The sequence below is a fragment of the Ostrea edulis genome, chromosome 7, assembly GCF_947568905.1.
Source record: "Ostrea edulis chromosome 7, xbOstEdul1.1, whole genome shotgun sequence".
NCBI classification, from domain to species: domain Eukaryota; kingdom Metazoa; phylum Mollusca; class Bivalvia; order Ostreida; family Ostreidae; genus Ostrea; species Ostrea edulis.
This window is the reverse complement of record NC_079170.1, coordinates 87,389,903-87,405,826: the sequence shown is the minus strand read 5'-3', so window position 1 is coordinate 87,405,826 and position 15,924 is coordinate 87,389,903. Positions and strand designations below refer to the sequence as shown.

The following is a 15,924-nucleotide window of genomic DNA, read 5'->3' as shown; positions in this document are numbered from 1 at the left end:
ATAGGGCTCGCTGGGTGGTAAAGCTTATGTGGTATCCCTCAAAAGTAGGTGACTTTAGGGCCCGGGAACCCGGGCTAGTTGAGCCTTGATAATTAACTCGGTATCCCTGAAAGGCAGGTCTAGCATAGGGCTCGCTGGGTGGTAAAGCTTATCTGGTATCCCTCAAAAATAGGTGACTTTAAGGCCCGGGAACCCGGGCTAGTTGAGCCTTGATAATTAACTCGGTATCCCTGAAAGGCAGGTCTAGCATAGGGCTCGCTGGGTGGTAAAGCTTATCTGGTATCCCTCAAAAGTAGGTGACTTTAGGGTCCTGGAACCCGGGCTAGTTGAGCCTTGATAATTAACTCGGTATCCCTGAAAGGCAGGTCTAGCATAGGGCTCGCTGGGTGGTAAAGCTTATCTGGTATCCCTCAAAAGTAGGTGATTTAGGGCCCGGGAACCCGGACTAGTTGAGCCTTGATAATTAACTCGGTATCCCTGAAAGGCAGGTCTAGCATAGGGCTCGCTGGGTGGTAAAGCTTATCTGGTATCCCTCAAAAGTAGGTGTTTAGATCGCCCGGGCTAGTTGAGCCATGATAATTAACTCGGTATCCCTGAAAGGCAGGTCTAGCATAGGGTTCGCTGGGTGGTAAAGCTTATCTGGTATCCCTCAAAAGTAGGTGTTTAGATCGCCCGGGAACCCGGGCTAGTTGAGCCCTATTAATGAACTTAGTATCCCTGAAAGGCAGGTTTGCCATAGGGCTCGCTGGGTGGTAAAGCTTATCTGGTATCCCTCAAAAGTAGGTGTTTAGATCGCCCGGGAACCCGGGCTAGTTGAGCCCTATTAATAAATTTGGTATCCCTGAAAGGCAGGTCTAGCATAGGGCTCGCTGGGTGGTAAAGCTTATGTGGTATCCCTCAAAAGTAGGTGACTTTAGGGCCCGGGAACCCGGGCTAGTTGAGCCTTGATAATTAACTCGGTATCCCTGAAAGGCAGGTCTAGCATAGGGCTCGCTGGGTGGTAAAGCTTATCTGGTATCCCTCAAAAGTAGGTGACTTTAGGGCCCGGGAACCCGGGCTAGTTGAGCCTTGATAATTAACTCGGTATCCCTGAAAGGCAGGTCTAGCATAGGGCTCGCTGGGTGGTAAAGCTTATCTGGTATCCCTCAAAAGTAGGTGACTTTAGGGTCCTGGAACCCGGGCTAGTTGAGCCTTGATAATTAACTCGGTATCCCTGAAAGGCAGGTCTAGCATAGGGCTCGCTGGGTGGTAAAGCTTATCTGGTATCCCTCAAAAGTAGGTGATTTTAGGGCTCAGGAACCCGGGCTAGTTGAGTCTTGATAATTAACTCGGAATCCCTGAAAGGCAGGTCTAGCATAGATCTCGCTGGGTGGTAAAGCTTATCTGGTATCCCTCAAAAGTAGATGATTTTAGGGCCCAGGAACCCTGGCTAGTTGAGCCTTGATAATTAACTTGGTATCCCTGAAAGGCAGGTCTAGCATAGGGCTCGCTGGGTGGTAAAGCTTATCTGGTATCCCTCAAAAGTAGGTGTTTAGATCGCCCGGTTACCCGGGCTAGTTGATCCTTGATAATTAACTTGGTATCCCTGAAAGGCAGGTCTAGCATAGGGCTCGCTGGATGGTAAAGCTTATCTGGTATCCCTCAAAAGTAGGTGACTTTAGGGCCCGGTTACCCGGGCTAGTTGAGCCTTGATAATTAACTCGGTATCCCTGAAAGGCAGGTCTAGCATAGGGCTCGCAGGGTGGTAAAACTTATCTGGTATCCCTCAAAAGTAAGTGTTTAGATCGTCCGGTTACCCGGGCTAGTTGAGCCTTGATAATTAACTTGGTATCCCTGAAAGGCAGGTCTAGCATAGGGCTCGCAGGGTGGTAAAGCTTATCTGGTATCCCTCAAAAGTAGGTGTTTAGATCGCCCGGGAACCCGGGCTAGTTGAGCCTTGATAATTAACTCGGTATCCCTGAAAGGCAGGTCTAGCATAGGGCTCGCTGGGTGGTAAAGCTTATCTGGTATCCCTCAAAAGTAGGTGACTTTAGGGCCCGGGAACCCGGGTTTGTTGAGCCTTGATAATTAACTCGGTATCCCTGAAAGGCAGGTCTAGCATAGGGCTCGCAGGGTGGTAAAGCTTATCTGGTATCCCTCAAAAGTAGGTGTGTAGATCGCCCGGGAACCCGGGCTAGTTGAGCCTTGATAATTAACTCGGTATCCCTGAAAGGCAGGTCTAGCATAGGGCTCGCTGGGTGGTAAAGCTTATGTGGTATCCCTCAAAAGTAGGTGACTTTAGGGCCCGGGAACCCGGGCTAGTTGAGCCTTGATAATTAACTCGGTATCCCTGAAAGGCAGGTCTAGCATAGGGCTCGCTGGGTGGTAAAGCTTATCTGGTATCCCTCAAAAGTAGGTGACTTTAGGGCCCGGGAACCCGGGCTAGTTGAGCCTTGATAATTAACTCGGTATCCCTGAAAGGCAGGTCTAGCATAGGGTTCGCTGGGTGGTAAAGCTTATCTGGTATCCCTCAAAAGTAGGTGTTTACATCGCCCGGGAACCCGGGCTAGTTGAGCTCTATTAATGAACTTAGTATCCCTGAAAGGCAGGTTTGCCATAGGGCTCGCTGGGTGGTAAAGCTTATCTGGTATCCCTCAAAAGTAGGTGTTTAGATCGCCCGGGAACCCGGGCTAGTTGAGCCCTATTAATAAATTTGGTATCCCTGAAAGGCAGGTCTAGCATAGGGCTCGCTGGGTGGTAAAGCTTATGTGGTATCCCTCAAAAGTAGGTGTTTAGATCGCCCGGGAACCCGGGCTAGTTGAGCCCTATTAATAAATTTGGTATCCCTGAAAGGCAGGTCTAGCATAGGGCTCGCTGGGTGGTAAAGCTTATGTGGTATCCCTCAAAAGTAGGTGACTTTAGGGCCCGGGAACCCGGGCTAGTTGAGTCTTGATAATTAACTCGGTATCCCTGAAAGGCAGGTCTAGCATAGGGCTCGCTGGGTGGTAAAGCTTATCTGGTATCCCTCAAAAGTAGGTGACTTTAGGGCCCGGGAACCCGGGCTAGTTGAGCCTTGATAATTAACTCGGTATCCCTGAAAGGCAGGTCTAGCATAGGGTTCGCTGGGTGGTAAAGCTTATCTGGTATCCCTCAAAAGTAGGTGTTTACATCGCCCGGGAACCCGGGCTAGTTGAGCTCTATTAATGAACTTAGTATCCCTGAAAGGCAGGTTTGCCATAGGGCTCGCTGGGTGGTAAAGCTTATCTGGTATCCCTCAAAAGTAGGTGTTTAGATCGCCCGGGAACCCGGGCTAGTTGAGCCCTATTAATAAATTTGGTATCCCTGAAAGGCAGGTCTAGCATAGGGCTCGCTGGGTGGTAAAGCTTATGTGGTATCCCTCAAAAGTAGGTGTTTAGATCGCCCGGGAACCCGGGCTAGTTGAGCCCTATTAATAAATTTGGTATCCCTGAAAGGCAGGTCTAGCATAGGGCTCGCTGGGTGGTAAAGCTTATGTGGTATCCCTCAAAAGTAGGTGACTTTAGGGCCCGGGAACCCGGGCTAGTTGAGCCTTGATAATTAACTCGGTATCCCTGAAAGGCAGGTCTAGCATAGGGCTCGCTGGGTGGTAAAGCTTATCTGGTATCCCTCAAAAGTAGGTGACTTTAGGGCCCGGGAACCCGGGCTAGTTGAGCCTTGATAATTAACTCGGTATCCCTGAAAGGCAGGTCTAGCATAGGGCTCGCTGGGTGGTAAAGCTTATCTGGTATCCCTCAAAAGTAGGTGACTTTAGGGTCCTGGAACCCGGGCTAGTTGAGCCTTGATAATTAACTCGGTATCCCTGAAAGGCAGGTCTAGCATAGGGCTCGCTGGGTGGTAAAGCTTATCTGGTATCCCTCAAAAGTAGGTGATTTTAGGGCTCAGGAACCCGGGCTAGTTGAGTCTTGATAATTAACTCGGAATCCCTGAAAGGCAGGTCTAGCATAGATCTCGCTGGGTGGTAAAGCTTATCTGGTATCCCTCAAAAGTAGATGATTTTAGGGCCCAGGAACCCTGGCTAGTTGAGCCTTGATAATTAACTTGGTATCCCTGAAAGGCAGGTCTAGCATAGGGCTCGCAGGGTGGTAAAGCTTATCTGGTATCCCTTAAAAGTAGGTGTTTAGATCGCCCGGGAACCCGGGCTAGTTGAGCCTTGATAATTAACTCGGTATCCCTGAAAGGCAGGTCTAGCATAGGGCTCGCTGGGTGGTAAAGCTTATCTGGTATCTCTCAAAAGTAGGTGACTTTAGGGCCCGGGAACCCGGGCTAGTTGAGCCTTGATAATTAACTCGGTATCCCTGAAAGGCAGGTCTAGCATAGGGCTCGCAGGGTGGTAAAGCTTATCTGGTATCCCTCAAAAGTAGGTGTGTAGATCGCCCGGGAACCCGGGCTAGTTGAGTCTTGATAATTAACTCGGAATCCCTGAAAGGCAGGTCTAGCATAGATCTCGCTGGGTGGTAAAGCTTATCTGGTATCCCTCAAAAGTAAGTGTTTAGATCGTCCGGTTACCCGGGCTAGTTGAGCCTTGATAATTAACTTGGTATCCCTGAAAGGCAGGTCTAGCATAGGGCTCGCAGGGTGGTAAAGCTTATCTGGTATCCCTCAAAAGTAGGTGTGTAGATCGCCCGGGAACCCGGGCTAGTTGAGCCTTGATAATTAACTCGGTATCCCTGAAAGGCAGGTCTAGCATAGGGCTCGCTGGGTGGTAAAGCTTATCTGGTATCCCTCAAAAGTAGGTGACTTTAGGGCCCGGGAACCCGGGCTAGTTGAGCCTTGATAATTAACTCGGTATCCCTGAAAGGCAGGTCTAGCATAGGGCTCGCTGGGTGGCAAAGCTTATCTGGTATCCCTCAAAAGTAGGTGTTTAGATCTCCCGGGAACCCGGGCTAGTTGAGCCTTATTAAGTAACTTGGTATCCCTGAAAGGCAGGGCTAGCATAGGCCTCGCTGGGTGGCAAAGCTTATCTGGTATCCCTCAAAAGTAGGTGTTTATATCGCCCTGGATCTTGAGTTAGTTTGGTCTTAATAATTAACTCGATATCCAAAAGCAGGTTTTGAGGAATGGTCTTTTTAGTGAGTTATAATGTTGAATGAAAGTTTTGAGTTGATTTTGTGTACTGAATGAGGGGGGGGGGGGGTAATTAAAATAATTTCTATGATTAACTTTTGATCAAAAATACCCTTCTGTACTTTCAAAAATAATTTCTAAAGATATTTTACTTTGACCACCGCTAGATATCATCAGTTTTGCTTTTAATAAGACTTCTTATTAAATATTATTTTTTTCCATGTTGCATTCGCTGTTTTATCTACTTCCTAGGGGCGAGATCGAAAGTTCAATGTCTGACAAAAAAACTAAATTCACATAGTTTTTACGTCCCCCCCCCCCCTATCCGCCCCCACAACGACCCCCTAAACTAGATATGATGAGTGTTTAAACTATAATCGATTAACAAGTAAGAACAAACGAGTATAAATAACTCTGTATACCCTATCTTCTGTTTATTCACAAATGAAAGTGTAGATTAAAACTATCAAATGTTCATTAAAATGTAATATCGTCATGTAGTTTTAACAGTCACTTGTCTTTCTCCTTTTTCGACTAATGTGTAATCCATGTCGGATGAGAGAAACTTACAGAAGTTTTAACACCCCCCCCCCTCCTCCCCCTAACTATTTGAATTTAGATTTTTATCCGAAATCAATCTGTTGATCTCGCCCCTTACAGTTTTTTATATCAAATTTCTTACTGTTTTTAACATCTGAGAGAATTAGGGTTTGATTAATTATGTTAATTAAATAATACTCTGTATACTTTCTATCAAATCGTATTTCTCTCCATATTGCGTTCATTGCTTTATTTATTTCTTACATTTTTAATAGTTCAGCTAATTAGAGTTTAATTAGTAATCTTAATTAGTAAAAAAAATCCCAACAATTTTCTTTGCCTTCTTTATCGTAAACACATTTCTTTACGAAATTATTCGACGTACGACTTATCTTTCTATCTATGATCAGGGGCAAGTAACTCGTGGGTCACCTGCTTTTGAGGGATACCATCTAGTCATAACCTCATTCCTACTTACGTTCAACGCGAAGTAAAAGTCAGAGTGGATCCGTATCTCGAGAGTCCCGTATTTGGTAACACTGCTTTTAAATGCAAGAACACAATAACCAATACTTTGTTTAAACCAACCACTTTGATATGCACAATATTTCCCATACCATGCCGAAATTCCAATGACCAGAGATTAGAACTACAGTGTTCCCTCGATATATTACCAACTTTTGTGCTAGACGAATTTGAGCAATAAAGAGGGGGTGGGTAAAGAATTTACAATTACAGACAATTCAAAGGAAATTCAATACCATAAAGTTATTTGGACTCAATTCTGTATAAACATTTAAATTAGCTCGAGTTTAATTCCGCAATTATTAGTAATTAACCTGGCCACCTGAATACCTTGTCTGAACTGTCACACTTCACCGCACCGCTATCAAAGTACAGGTGCGATTACCGATGGGTGTTAGGTAATTGGCATTATCATCAAGGTATACTCTATAAAATTTGACCATTTGTTGGTGAAAATCAGTGGCATATGGCATTTTGCGGGGTTGGCATTATAACGGGGGTGTTAACATGGGAGGAAATCTGTTCTTTAAGATTTTCAGGCAATAGGCAGGGGTGACATTATAACGGGGAGGGGGGGGGGGGGCAATGTATTGAATCACGCCTGTACTTTGATAGCGGTGCAGTGAAGTGTGACAGTTCAGACACTGTATTTGCATTATCTCGCGTATATATCAACAAAGGTTTGTACTCAAAATCCAAAGTGCAGTGCCGGTTATAACAAAGGGTCTTCTCGCTATTGCGAGCCGACTCAACAAAACTACAGTAGCCAACTGGTCAAACCTCTACATAAATAAAAAATTCTCAAATTGAAACTAAAATAATTTAATTCTTATTGTATCCTTGTCTCTGATTGGTCAAATTCCAATTGAGGAACGCAGGTTATTTTTGTATAACCTGGTTTGGTATGGGGACACACCCCCTTGACAATCAGAAGCCGGAACTATTTTTTTTTTCTCTCTCTAAATTTACATCGCAGCACAGTTTTCATCCTTCTATGGAATAGAAAGTCAACGTGTACAATAAGATACTTCGGTTTGATACACATGTTTTCTCGTTGTCAATTAGCATCTACTTGTACCCTAATCACTGTTGTAAATCATCTTTCTCTGTATGATGATCGAATAATTTTAAAATAGATTAAAACAATTAATGATATTATATTCAAATTAATGATTTACCAAGTAAGAATTGTCCTGTTCATTTTCAAATACATTTCTCACTGGGGAAAGGGGGGAGAGTCATTGCTGATCCGCCTTTCAACAAAACAAACAAAAAAACATATTTTAACACATGACGTCAGTCACATTGACATGTGGATCGCGATTTGTCACTTGCTTACATGTTTTCTAGTGCTGGATTTACTATTAGCGACAACTTTGCATGCAAGGGTAAGTTTTCATGTAGTAGACATTTTCACAGAGTTAAAATCCGCAAATTATTGCATTTTCTGATATATGAAGACTTACTTTGGGTAGATCTAGGCCTAAACAATGCAATTTCCCGTATTTTCTCAATCTGTCGGAGATGAGCGACTTCAAAGTAGATCTCTAAAGGGCAGCGAAATACGCCATGGATAGTCTACACATATTTTCTGTCATGACAAACTTCACCTTCGATACAATAATTTAATAAATAGGCTAGGCTCTGTTGAACTAAGACCAATTGACAACGAGTTAAGATGGCGACCTTCTATAGCAACATATAGACGTTTCGTCGTTGTTGCGCGGGTCAATTGACTTGTATTTTTCAGAGTTTATGTACATTTTGATAAACGAAGGTTAGTATCTTTGTCTCCTGCATTAAATTATAAGGAATGACTTTAATTCTGGGGCAAGTTATACGAGTATAACCTGGTTTGGGTCAGTTTACGCTTTTTTATGATCCGCTTCGCGGATTATAAAGCATAAACTGACCCAAACCAGGTTATTCGCGGATTATAAAAAGGCGTAAACTCACCCAAACTAGGTTATACTCGTATAACTTGCCCCATAATTAAAGTCATCCCTTAACAACAAACAAAACATTTGATAAGACATGGGGCCCACTTTGAATATTTTTCTTTAACAAGGAGGGCAGGAAAGTTGTCTATCAATTAGTCCAGTCCCCAGGTCTTCCATATACCACCCAGTCCATGTTTTACAACACGCCACGATTCATTAAACGGGGGTGGGGGGGGTGGGGGTTCCATGGGTCGAATTCACCAACAGTTTATTGTATGGTACTTCAGAATGAGTACTTACTTTGTCAAAGTGATTAAGATTTTAACAGTATATACCATTTGTTGTATGTACATGCATTTTCCTGGACCGATGGCAGCGATATGAATTTGTTTACCTATCCGGAGTAAAAAATTACACTTGGCATATTGATACCTAAGGTTAAAATTAGAAGATAAAAAACTTACTCTTGTGTCTAAAATATCAAAGTTCAACAAAACAACTCTGAATAAATACATTTCCTATGTCGAGTAAACATTGTTGTGTAAATATCATCAAGAGCACTGTGTGAGCTCTGTCATTATCTGATGTCTGTATGTGATATCATGTGTTTATTTCATGTACTGAATCACTTTCACTTCTCCTGATTGATATAACCCTACCCACAACCTCCCCTCACTGTCCACACTCAGTCCGCGAGGTTTATCTAGTCCACAATTGTCCACACATCTCAGGAACTGTCCGTTCTGATCCAGGATGTGTAGACAGGCATTGTTGATATCTGCCACAATGATCTGACTCATGGAGTCTGTCACTATATGTCTAGGATTAAATGACTTCTTCCTCTTGGCTGGTGTACCGTCGTATCGGAATCGGACTCTTCCTGACTTGTTCACCACGACCACGGTGTCAGCATTATTATCAGAGGCACAGATGTCTCCATTGTTGTTCTCCACCACAAACAGTGTGTATTTCCCTCCTTTATAGATTGGTTCTCCATCTTCATCTCTATCTATTTCCTGTTTCTCTGTGTGTCCCTGATAACGGACAATTTTACGTTGGCTATAATCAGTAGTAAGCATACTGACCAGGATGTCCCCATACTTAGTACAGCATAGTTGACCTGGATGCCAGCCCTGTGGTGTGGTTATCAGTGTCTCTGTTCTCCCGTGTCTGACAATGTTCACAGTTCTATTGTGAACATCACTGTACACCAGTTCTCCCTGTCTGGTCACTGTGATGTCATTAGGCCATTCTTCACATGTCGTGGTGACAGTGTCCCGTACAGACCCGTGTATGTCAACACGTGTTATGGTTTTATCTTTACCACTAACCCAGGCTTCATCCACTCCCACACAGGCAACATGGAGTAGAGGATTAACTCCAGTAGGAATGGTTGTAATTGATTTGGGTTGCTTTAACAGCTTTTGTAAAGATAAATAGGAGACTTCGTCTGTCAGACTGGACAGTGTTGTCTGTGTCAGGCTAGCCTTGTAGTCCTCTAATTCCAGGCTGAGTTCTCTCCCTTGGACTGTGTTGGTTTTGAGTGATGGCAGTTTGACATCAATATCAGTAGGCATGTTCCTGTATTCCTGGAGTTTGGATTTGTAGTTAGTGACTGCAGACACATTGTTGGACTTCAGAATTTCTTTGTTTTGTTGAACTGTTTGGGTCATGTCTGGAATTTGATTTTTGATTTTGGATTGGTGAGAGTTTAGAGCAGCCAGGAGATTCTCTTTTATTGACTTCATCAAAGAACCAAGCTTATTGAAAATGGTGTCGACTTCTTGGTGCCAGAATTTTCTGTGCTTTTCTTTTTCTTTGTCCAGTTCACCAAATTCGGCCATTATAATGGATAGTTTGCTTTCTGTTTCTTCATTTTTCTTCTTGTACTGTGGAATAATGGTGGATTCAATTTCTTTGGTTTCCTTTTCAAGCTCCTTTTTTTTCTCATTGAATATTTCTGGCATATCCTTGACTTTGTGTCCATTATGGGGACCAACTATACATTTCAGGCAAACTGGAACATCACATTGCTGGCAGTGAACCTCACATCTCTGGCTGGAGTGAAATTCACACTCAGGAAAAACAAGTTGTATCTTTCTGTCTTTGAAATGAACGATGTCATGTTGTTGGTACTTGAGCTTGTCCACATGTTTATTAACACAGTCCACACACAAACTGACTTGACAACTGTTACAGAACTGCTGGGTAGGCTTGACACAAAGGTCACAGGTGATGACCTCCTGTGCCTGGGGGTTGGGCGTGGCCATCATCTGTCTCACTGTAATTATACAACCAATTATATTCATTCATGAAAATAAGGTAGTAAAATTATATAATAAAGGTGATTGATCAACAGAAGATTTTATATTGTGTACAATTGAAGGGTGGATTCAGATATAGTTGACCAAAAACGAAGGGGTGAAAACCCCGTAAAACTCAGTGGCAAATCAAGCGGAGGTTGCGTCAGGTTGACAACAACAACCCCACCCGTTTTTTTCAGTTGAATATTTTTATCAACACTTTTCATTTTTATGCCATTTAGGGGTCATTACCCCCCCCCCCCTTTTTTTTTCTTTTTTTTTTTTTGAAGCGTTAAAGGTACAAACTTGGGTCGCACACCCCTTAAAAATCATCTGGATTTGCTAGATAGTGTAGCAGGAATGAATTTATATGCATATTATTATTGTTGTATTCAGGGTCCACGCAGAAAATATAAAAGCGAGGTTAATTTACCATAGTGTTTCTCTGTTCCGCCATCACCGAACTTGGGTTTTATGCCTCGTTCACACGAAGAATTTAATTCGCATTAAACGTAAGTGCTGTTCACACGGAGATTTTAATGCGCATTAGTTTACTTCGAATTAAAATTGACGTCGCGATTTAATGCGAATTAAATTTACTTCGCATTAGCTCCGTGTGAACGCTAAGCGAAGATAATTCGCATTAAATGTACACGCATGCGTAATGGCAAATGTGGGTCACATGCATCATACCCATGGTCAGCTATATATATTAATGCCTTGTTCACACGGATGCGCATTATATTTTACTTCGCATCAAATTTGATGCGAAGTAAAATAATGCGCATTAAATTAATTCGAATTAAATAGCGTTCACACGGCGGTAATATTTAATGCGAAGTAAACTAATACGCATTAAATTCGTATGCATATCTATTAAAGGGTGCGCGAAATAAATTAAAGAATAGACTATGTTATTGAAAATTATTCTTATAGATATTTTAATGAATATTGTGTAGATACAGAATTCTTTGTTCAAAATACTATATACATGTAGTATACTACATGTTTACAATTTACATGCTGATCTACACATAAGGAGTTTTGTCGTGTTTATTTATATGTTCCCACGATATTACTTGTTATTTCCTCTGACAACCAGCATTAAATCTAGACAATATATTGTTTCTTCATGGGCCCAATTTTAAAACTTCGGAACGTCTTTTTCACCATTCCACTGACTACTGTTGTGACGTAATTTTTAATTACTAATACGTATTATAAGTCTACTATGACGTCATATGGTATAAAAATTAACAATGAGCGGCATATTTGTTTTAAAAAATGTAAAACAAAAAAAAGAAAATCATATTATCACTATTTTAAAACATTGTTGTCGTATTTAAAAACAATTCCTTCCACATGTATTACTCAGTATGCCTATGCAGAGCACAGATTTACGTCTGACATTATCTAATGACATGCTGTTTGTACATGTTTTTAGTATTATTTAGTATTAGGGTCAATTAGAAATTATTTCTTCCCACAAACATGTTGGTCGCACTTTTTTCAATGATTTACAATGGTCTATGTACATAAAAATGTATATCAATGATATTGTAAACAATGCGCATAAAAAACTAGGACTTCTAAGGAAACTCAAATTCACTTTTTAAAAGTTGAAATAAATAATCTAAATTGTATGTGACTTTTGTTAGACCTATACTAGAATATGCTTCAGTCGTATGGGATGGATGTTCTTCTGCAGAAATTGAAAAGTTAGAAAAAGTACAGTTCCATGCAGCTAGAATTGTAACGGGACTGCCAATTCTTGCATCCAAAGAATCCTTATATTTAGAAAAGGGTTGGGAACCACTATGTAAAAGACGGGAAATCACAAAATTAATTTTTTCTTTCAATTTGTTTGTAAAAGATTTTCAGTAGTAAGGAATGTTATGTTTAACGACATTTTTTCAAATACAAGAATTATCTATTATTGATACACAGATCTTACTTTGGGGCAGTGACAATTTGGGGTATGAAACTTACAGCAAAATTTTTAATACTGTTCACAAATTTATACTTAATTAATTCAGGCAGATTCCCATGATAATAATTTACTTTATGCCATAAGTACTGACATGTATTTATTTTATCTATACAATTGTTATCATTAATCTAAGGTGAGAAAGGTTTGTAAGAACTTGTGTTCAAACCTGTTGTAAATTATATATGCAATAAAACATGTTCAAACTATTATCTAGAGCTGTGGTTCTTGAGAAGAAGATTTTTAAAGATTTTCCCTATATATTCGCATGTAAACCTTTGATTCCCTAGTGTGGTCCCACGTTACTCCCGGGGGCTATGGTTTCAACAAACGTGTATCTGTAATATATCAGGAAACTTTCATATTAATTTGCCACTTTTCTGGGGGGGGGGGGGGGGTGATTCTTAAAAACAAAAACAAACTTGAATTTGCTCATGTCGGGAAGCTTTCATGTAAAATGTAAAATTTTCTGGTCCAGTGGTTCTTGAGAAGATTTTTTAAAGACTCGCATGTAATGCTTTCATCCCCTAGCCTAAGGTGGCCTGGCCACCCTATCCCGGGGACCATGACTTACACTTGAATCTACGCTATGTCAGGTAATCCGAGATTCCTCTGTCTCTTACCCCCGCTTTTAAATTGTGACATGTGCTCCCCCGCAGAATATAAAAGGATTTATATGTCAGGAAGCTTCAATGTAAGGAATTGAACATTCAATACAAGAAGGGGTGGTACCGGAAGTCCTGTCCACAAGTACCTTTAATTACAATAACATAGCTATGAACACAGGAGTCGGCAATTTTATCAATAAAATAGAAATATATGAGAAATGGGCATGAATACTATCACTGAGCTTCGCGAGCGCTAAGCTCAGTGATAGGACCATTTCTCATATATCTCTATTTTATTGATAAAATTGCCGACTCCTGTGCTATGAAGAGGTCAGAACTGGTATGTATATATTATTTGTTACATTTTTCTCTCCTGATCTACAAGTAGAGCTCTTTTGAATAGATTGAATATAAGCTTCAAACTTGAATGTTTTACCTTTAGACTTCCGTGTATAACACGCATGAAGAAATCCATGTCCTCCGCGGGCCGCACCCGATAATGATATGAATTCACCAGGTCAGGTTGGGAAGTACTTTCGTTTTGGTAATCATACGTCACGCTTCCTCCACAAAGAGTTATTCCGCTTTGTACATATTGACGGCGAGGAGTTCTGAAGAATTAATTATTATTTATAGATTCTGTCAAAGTCAGATGGACTTCGTTTCTTCTATTCTCCTTTGCAACTCGTCAGTCTGTAACAGGAAGGGATAAAATGCAACGAACCAGACCGGGATTCGAACCCGGGCCCCCTGAATCTCCATCCCTGAATCTCTAGTCAGGTGCTCTACCAACTGAGCTACATGTAACAGGCCAGCGGCAATTGAACCCGGCTGACTGCGACATTCCTCTCTCCTTAAATGTCTTCACACCTGAAGACATCAACCCAGGATCTTTATCCCCTGACAGTCATTTTCACCTGTTAGTTCCAGAGGCTGGTAACGGCACCAAATGTAACAGGAAGGGAGAAAATGCAACGGACCAAACCGGGATTCGAACCCTGGCCTCCTGAATCTCTAGTCAGGTGTTCTACCAACTGAGCTAACTGACCACCGGTGATCGAACCTGGCTGACCGCTACATACAATGTATCTATACATGTCTATTGCATGATTTGTCTACTTGTTTTCTTTTTCACCCAACTCAACTGAAATGACTCAAATGAAATTCCACAACGATAAAACAGAGTAGTTCCTCTTTTTTACATCATCTTCACACCGTAGCTTAATATGTACCGGTATGTATTCAAGTGGGGTGTTTATTTATATATAAGATATCTTTTTTTATTATATCAGAAAAGAATGAGATGATTTGGGGTGAGATATTTTTAAAACAAAAAATAAGTAGTACTATCTCTTTAACTAACGTTGTAAGCAGTTTACCTCATCGTAGTGCTAGGTTAGGTACAAGTGTATCAAAATAAAATAATAAAAGGAAGAGATGGTTTGATCAAGTCTAGGAAAACTCCACACACAGCTTAAATAAATTCCTCACTCTCACCAGTTCACGCCATAGATTTTTTGTGACAAATCACCAATTTTTCAAAGTTCATTATAATCACTGCTAGAAATAGTAAATAAAGTGTTTCTTCTAACCATATATTTGTTTTTTAATTGTTGAAAAATTGCACTTTTTACACCCACTATTAGAGCCGTATCTTACGCAATTTGTATTGACAAAATGGAGCCTATCTACACGATGGATTTTCTCTTCCTACCTGCATTATTCTGGTCAAAAAGATTTACAATTAGTGTATAGAGTGTACTTAAAATTTCCATGTTGATTTTTTTTCTTTTTAATTAAAACTGGAATATTCAGTAATCAATTTCAAAATGTCTCACGTCTACCAGACAGGGAAACCATTTCGTGTTATTTTACAAATTCGAAACTACGCCTCTGGGTTTCATTTCTGATGAGTCAATTTGAACGACAGTTTATCAAAGTGTGAGAGTTTATTTCTGTTTCTAAATCTCGCTCTGAGTCATAAATCAGACTCCGGGTAATTAAATACTAGTAATCAACAGCTACCATCAAATCTGTAACTTGATGAATACTTGAGTCAACAATTTCCGATTTCTTTCGTTGAAATTCGGCTCATTTACAGTCAGAATTAAGAGATAATTTAATACGAGGACTGGCCCGCGGGGATCGTCGCTATGTTCGTTTGATAGTTAGGCAGAGATGTTGTATTTTAGAGGCAGCAACAAAACTCTGCTGGTTCATCATCTACAAACATGTTTGTATGCTGCACACGTCCTACAGGAGAGAGAGAGAGAGAGAGAGAGAGAGAGAGAGAGAGAGGTATGATAAAACGTGTATAGTGGCGACAATGTTTGACCATTTGACAGAAGTTGTGAGGACAGAAAGTACACTATGAGGGCAAAATTCTGTCCTCACAATTGCGTCCCCATAAACGTGATCCACAGCATGTGAAAGATGTAGATACAAAATATCAGATTAGTTAGGACAAGTGGTGTGGGGACATGTTCTCACAAATATTCTCTCTCAAAACCATTTCTTTTCACAATTCGAAAGAGGGTATTAGATAAACTTTATAGGTGTCCTATAGCTATACCTAACACAGTAAATTTTATAGATGTCCCTATAGTTATACCTAACACAGTACATTTTATAGGTGTCCCTATAACTATACCTAACACAGTACATTTTATAGGTGTCTCTATAGCTATACCTAACACAGTACATTTTATAGGTGTCCCTATAACTATACCTAACACAGTACATTTTATAGGTGTCCTATATCTATACCTAACACAGTACATTTTATAGGTGTCCTATAACTATACCTAACACAGTACATTTTATAGGTGTCCCTATAGCTATACCTAACACAGTACATTTTATAGGTGTCCCTATAGCTATACCTAACACAGTACATTTTATAGGTGTCCTATAGCTATACCTAACACAGTACATTTTAT

At 40.9% G+C, this 15,924-nt stretch overlaps 1 protein-coding gene across 1 annotated transcript; it reads right to left on the bottom strand.

Annotated features, from left to right (window-relative positions):
* Window positions 1–6,953: 6,953 nt before the first annotated feature.
* LOC125655341 (E3 ubiquitin-protein ligase TRIM71-like) lies at window positions 6,954–14,135 on the bottom strand. The gene is made up of 2 exons (XM_056142864.1): window positions 13,422–14,135; window positions 6,954–10,368 (listed from the first exon to the last, which is right to left on the bottom strand). Exon 2 carries the CDS (start codon window positions 10,358–10,360, stop codon window positions 8,696–8,698), a length of 1,665 nt encoding a protein of 554 aa, XP_055998839.1. The 5' UTR covers window positions 10,361–10,368; window positions 13,422–14,135; the 3' UTR covers window positions 6,954–8,695.
* Between the last annotated feature and the right edge of the window lie 1,789 nt (window positions 14,136–15,924).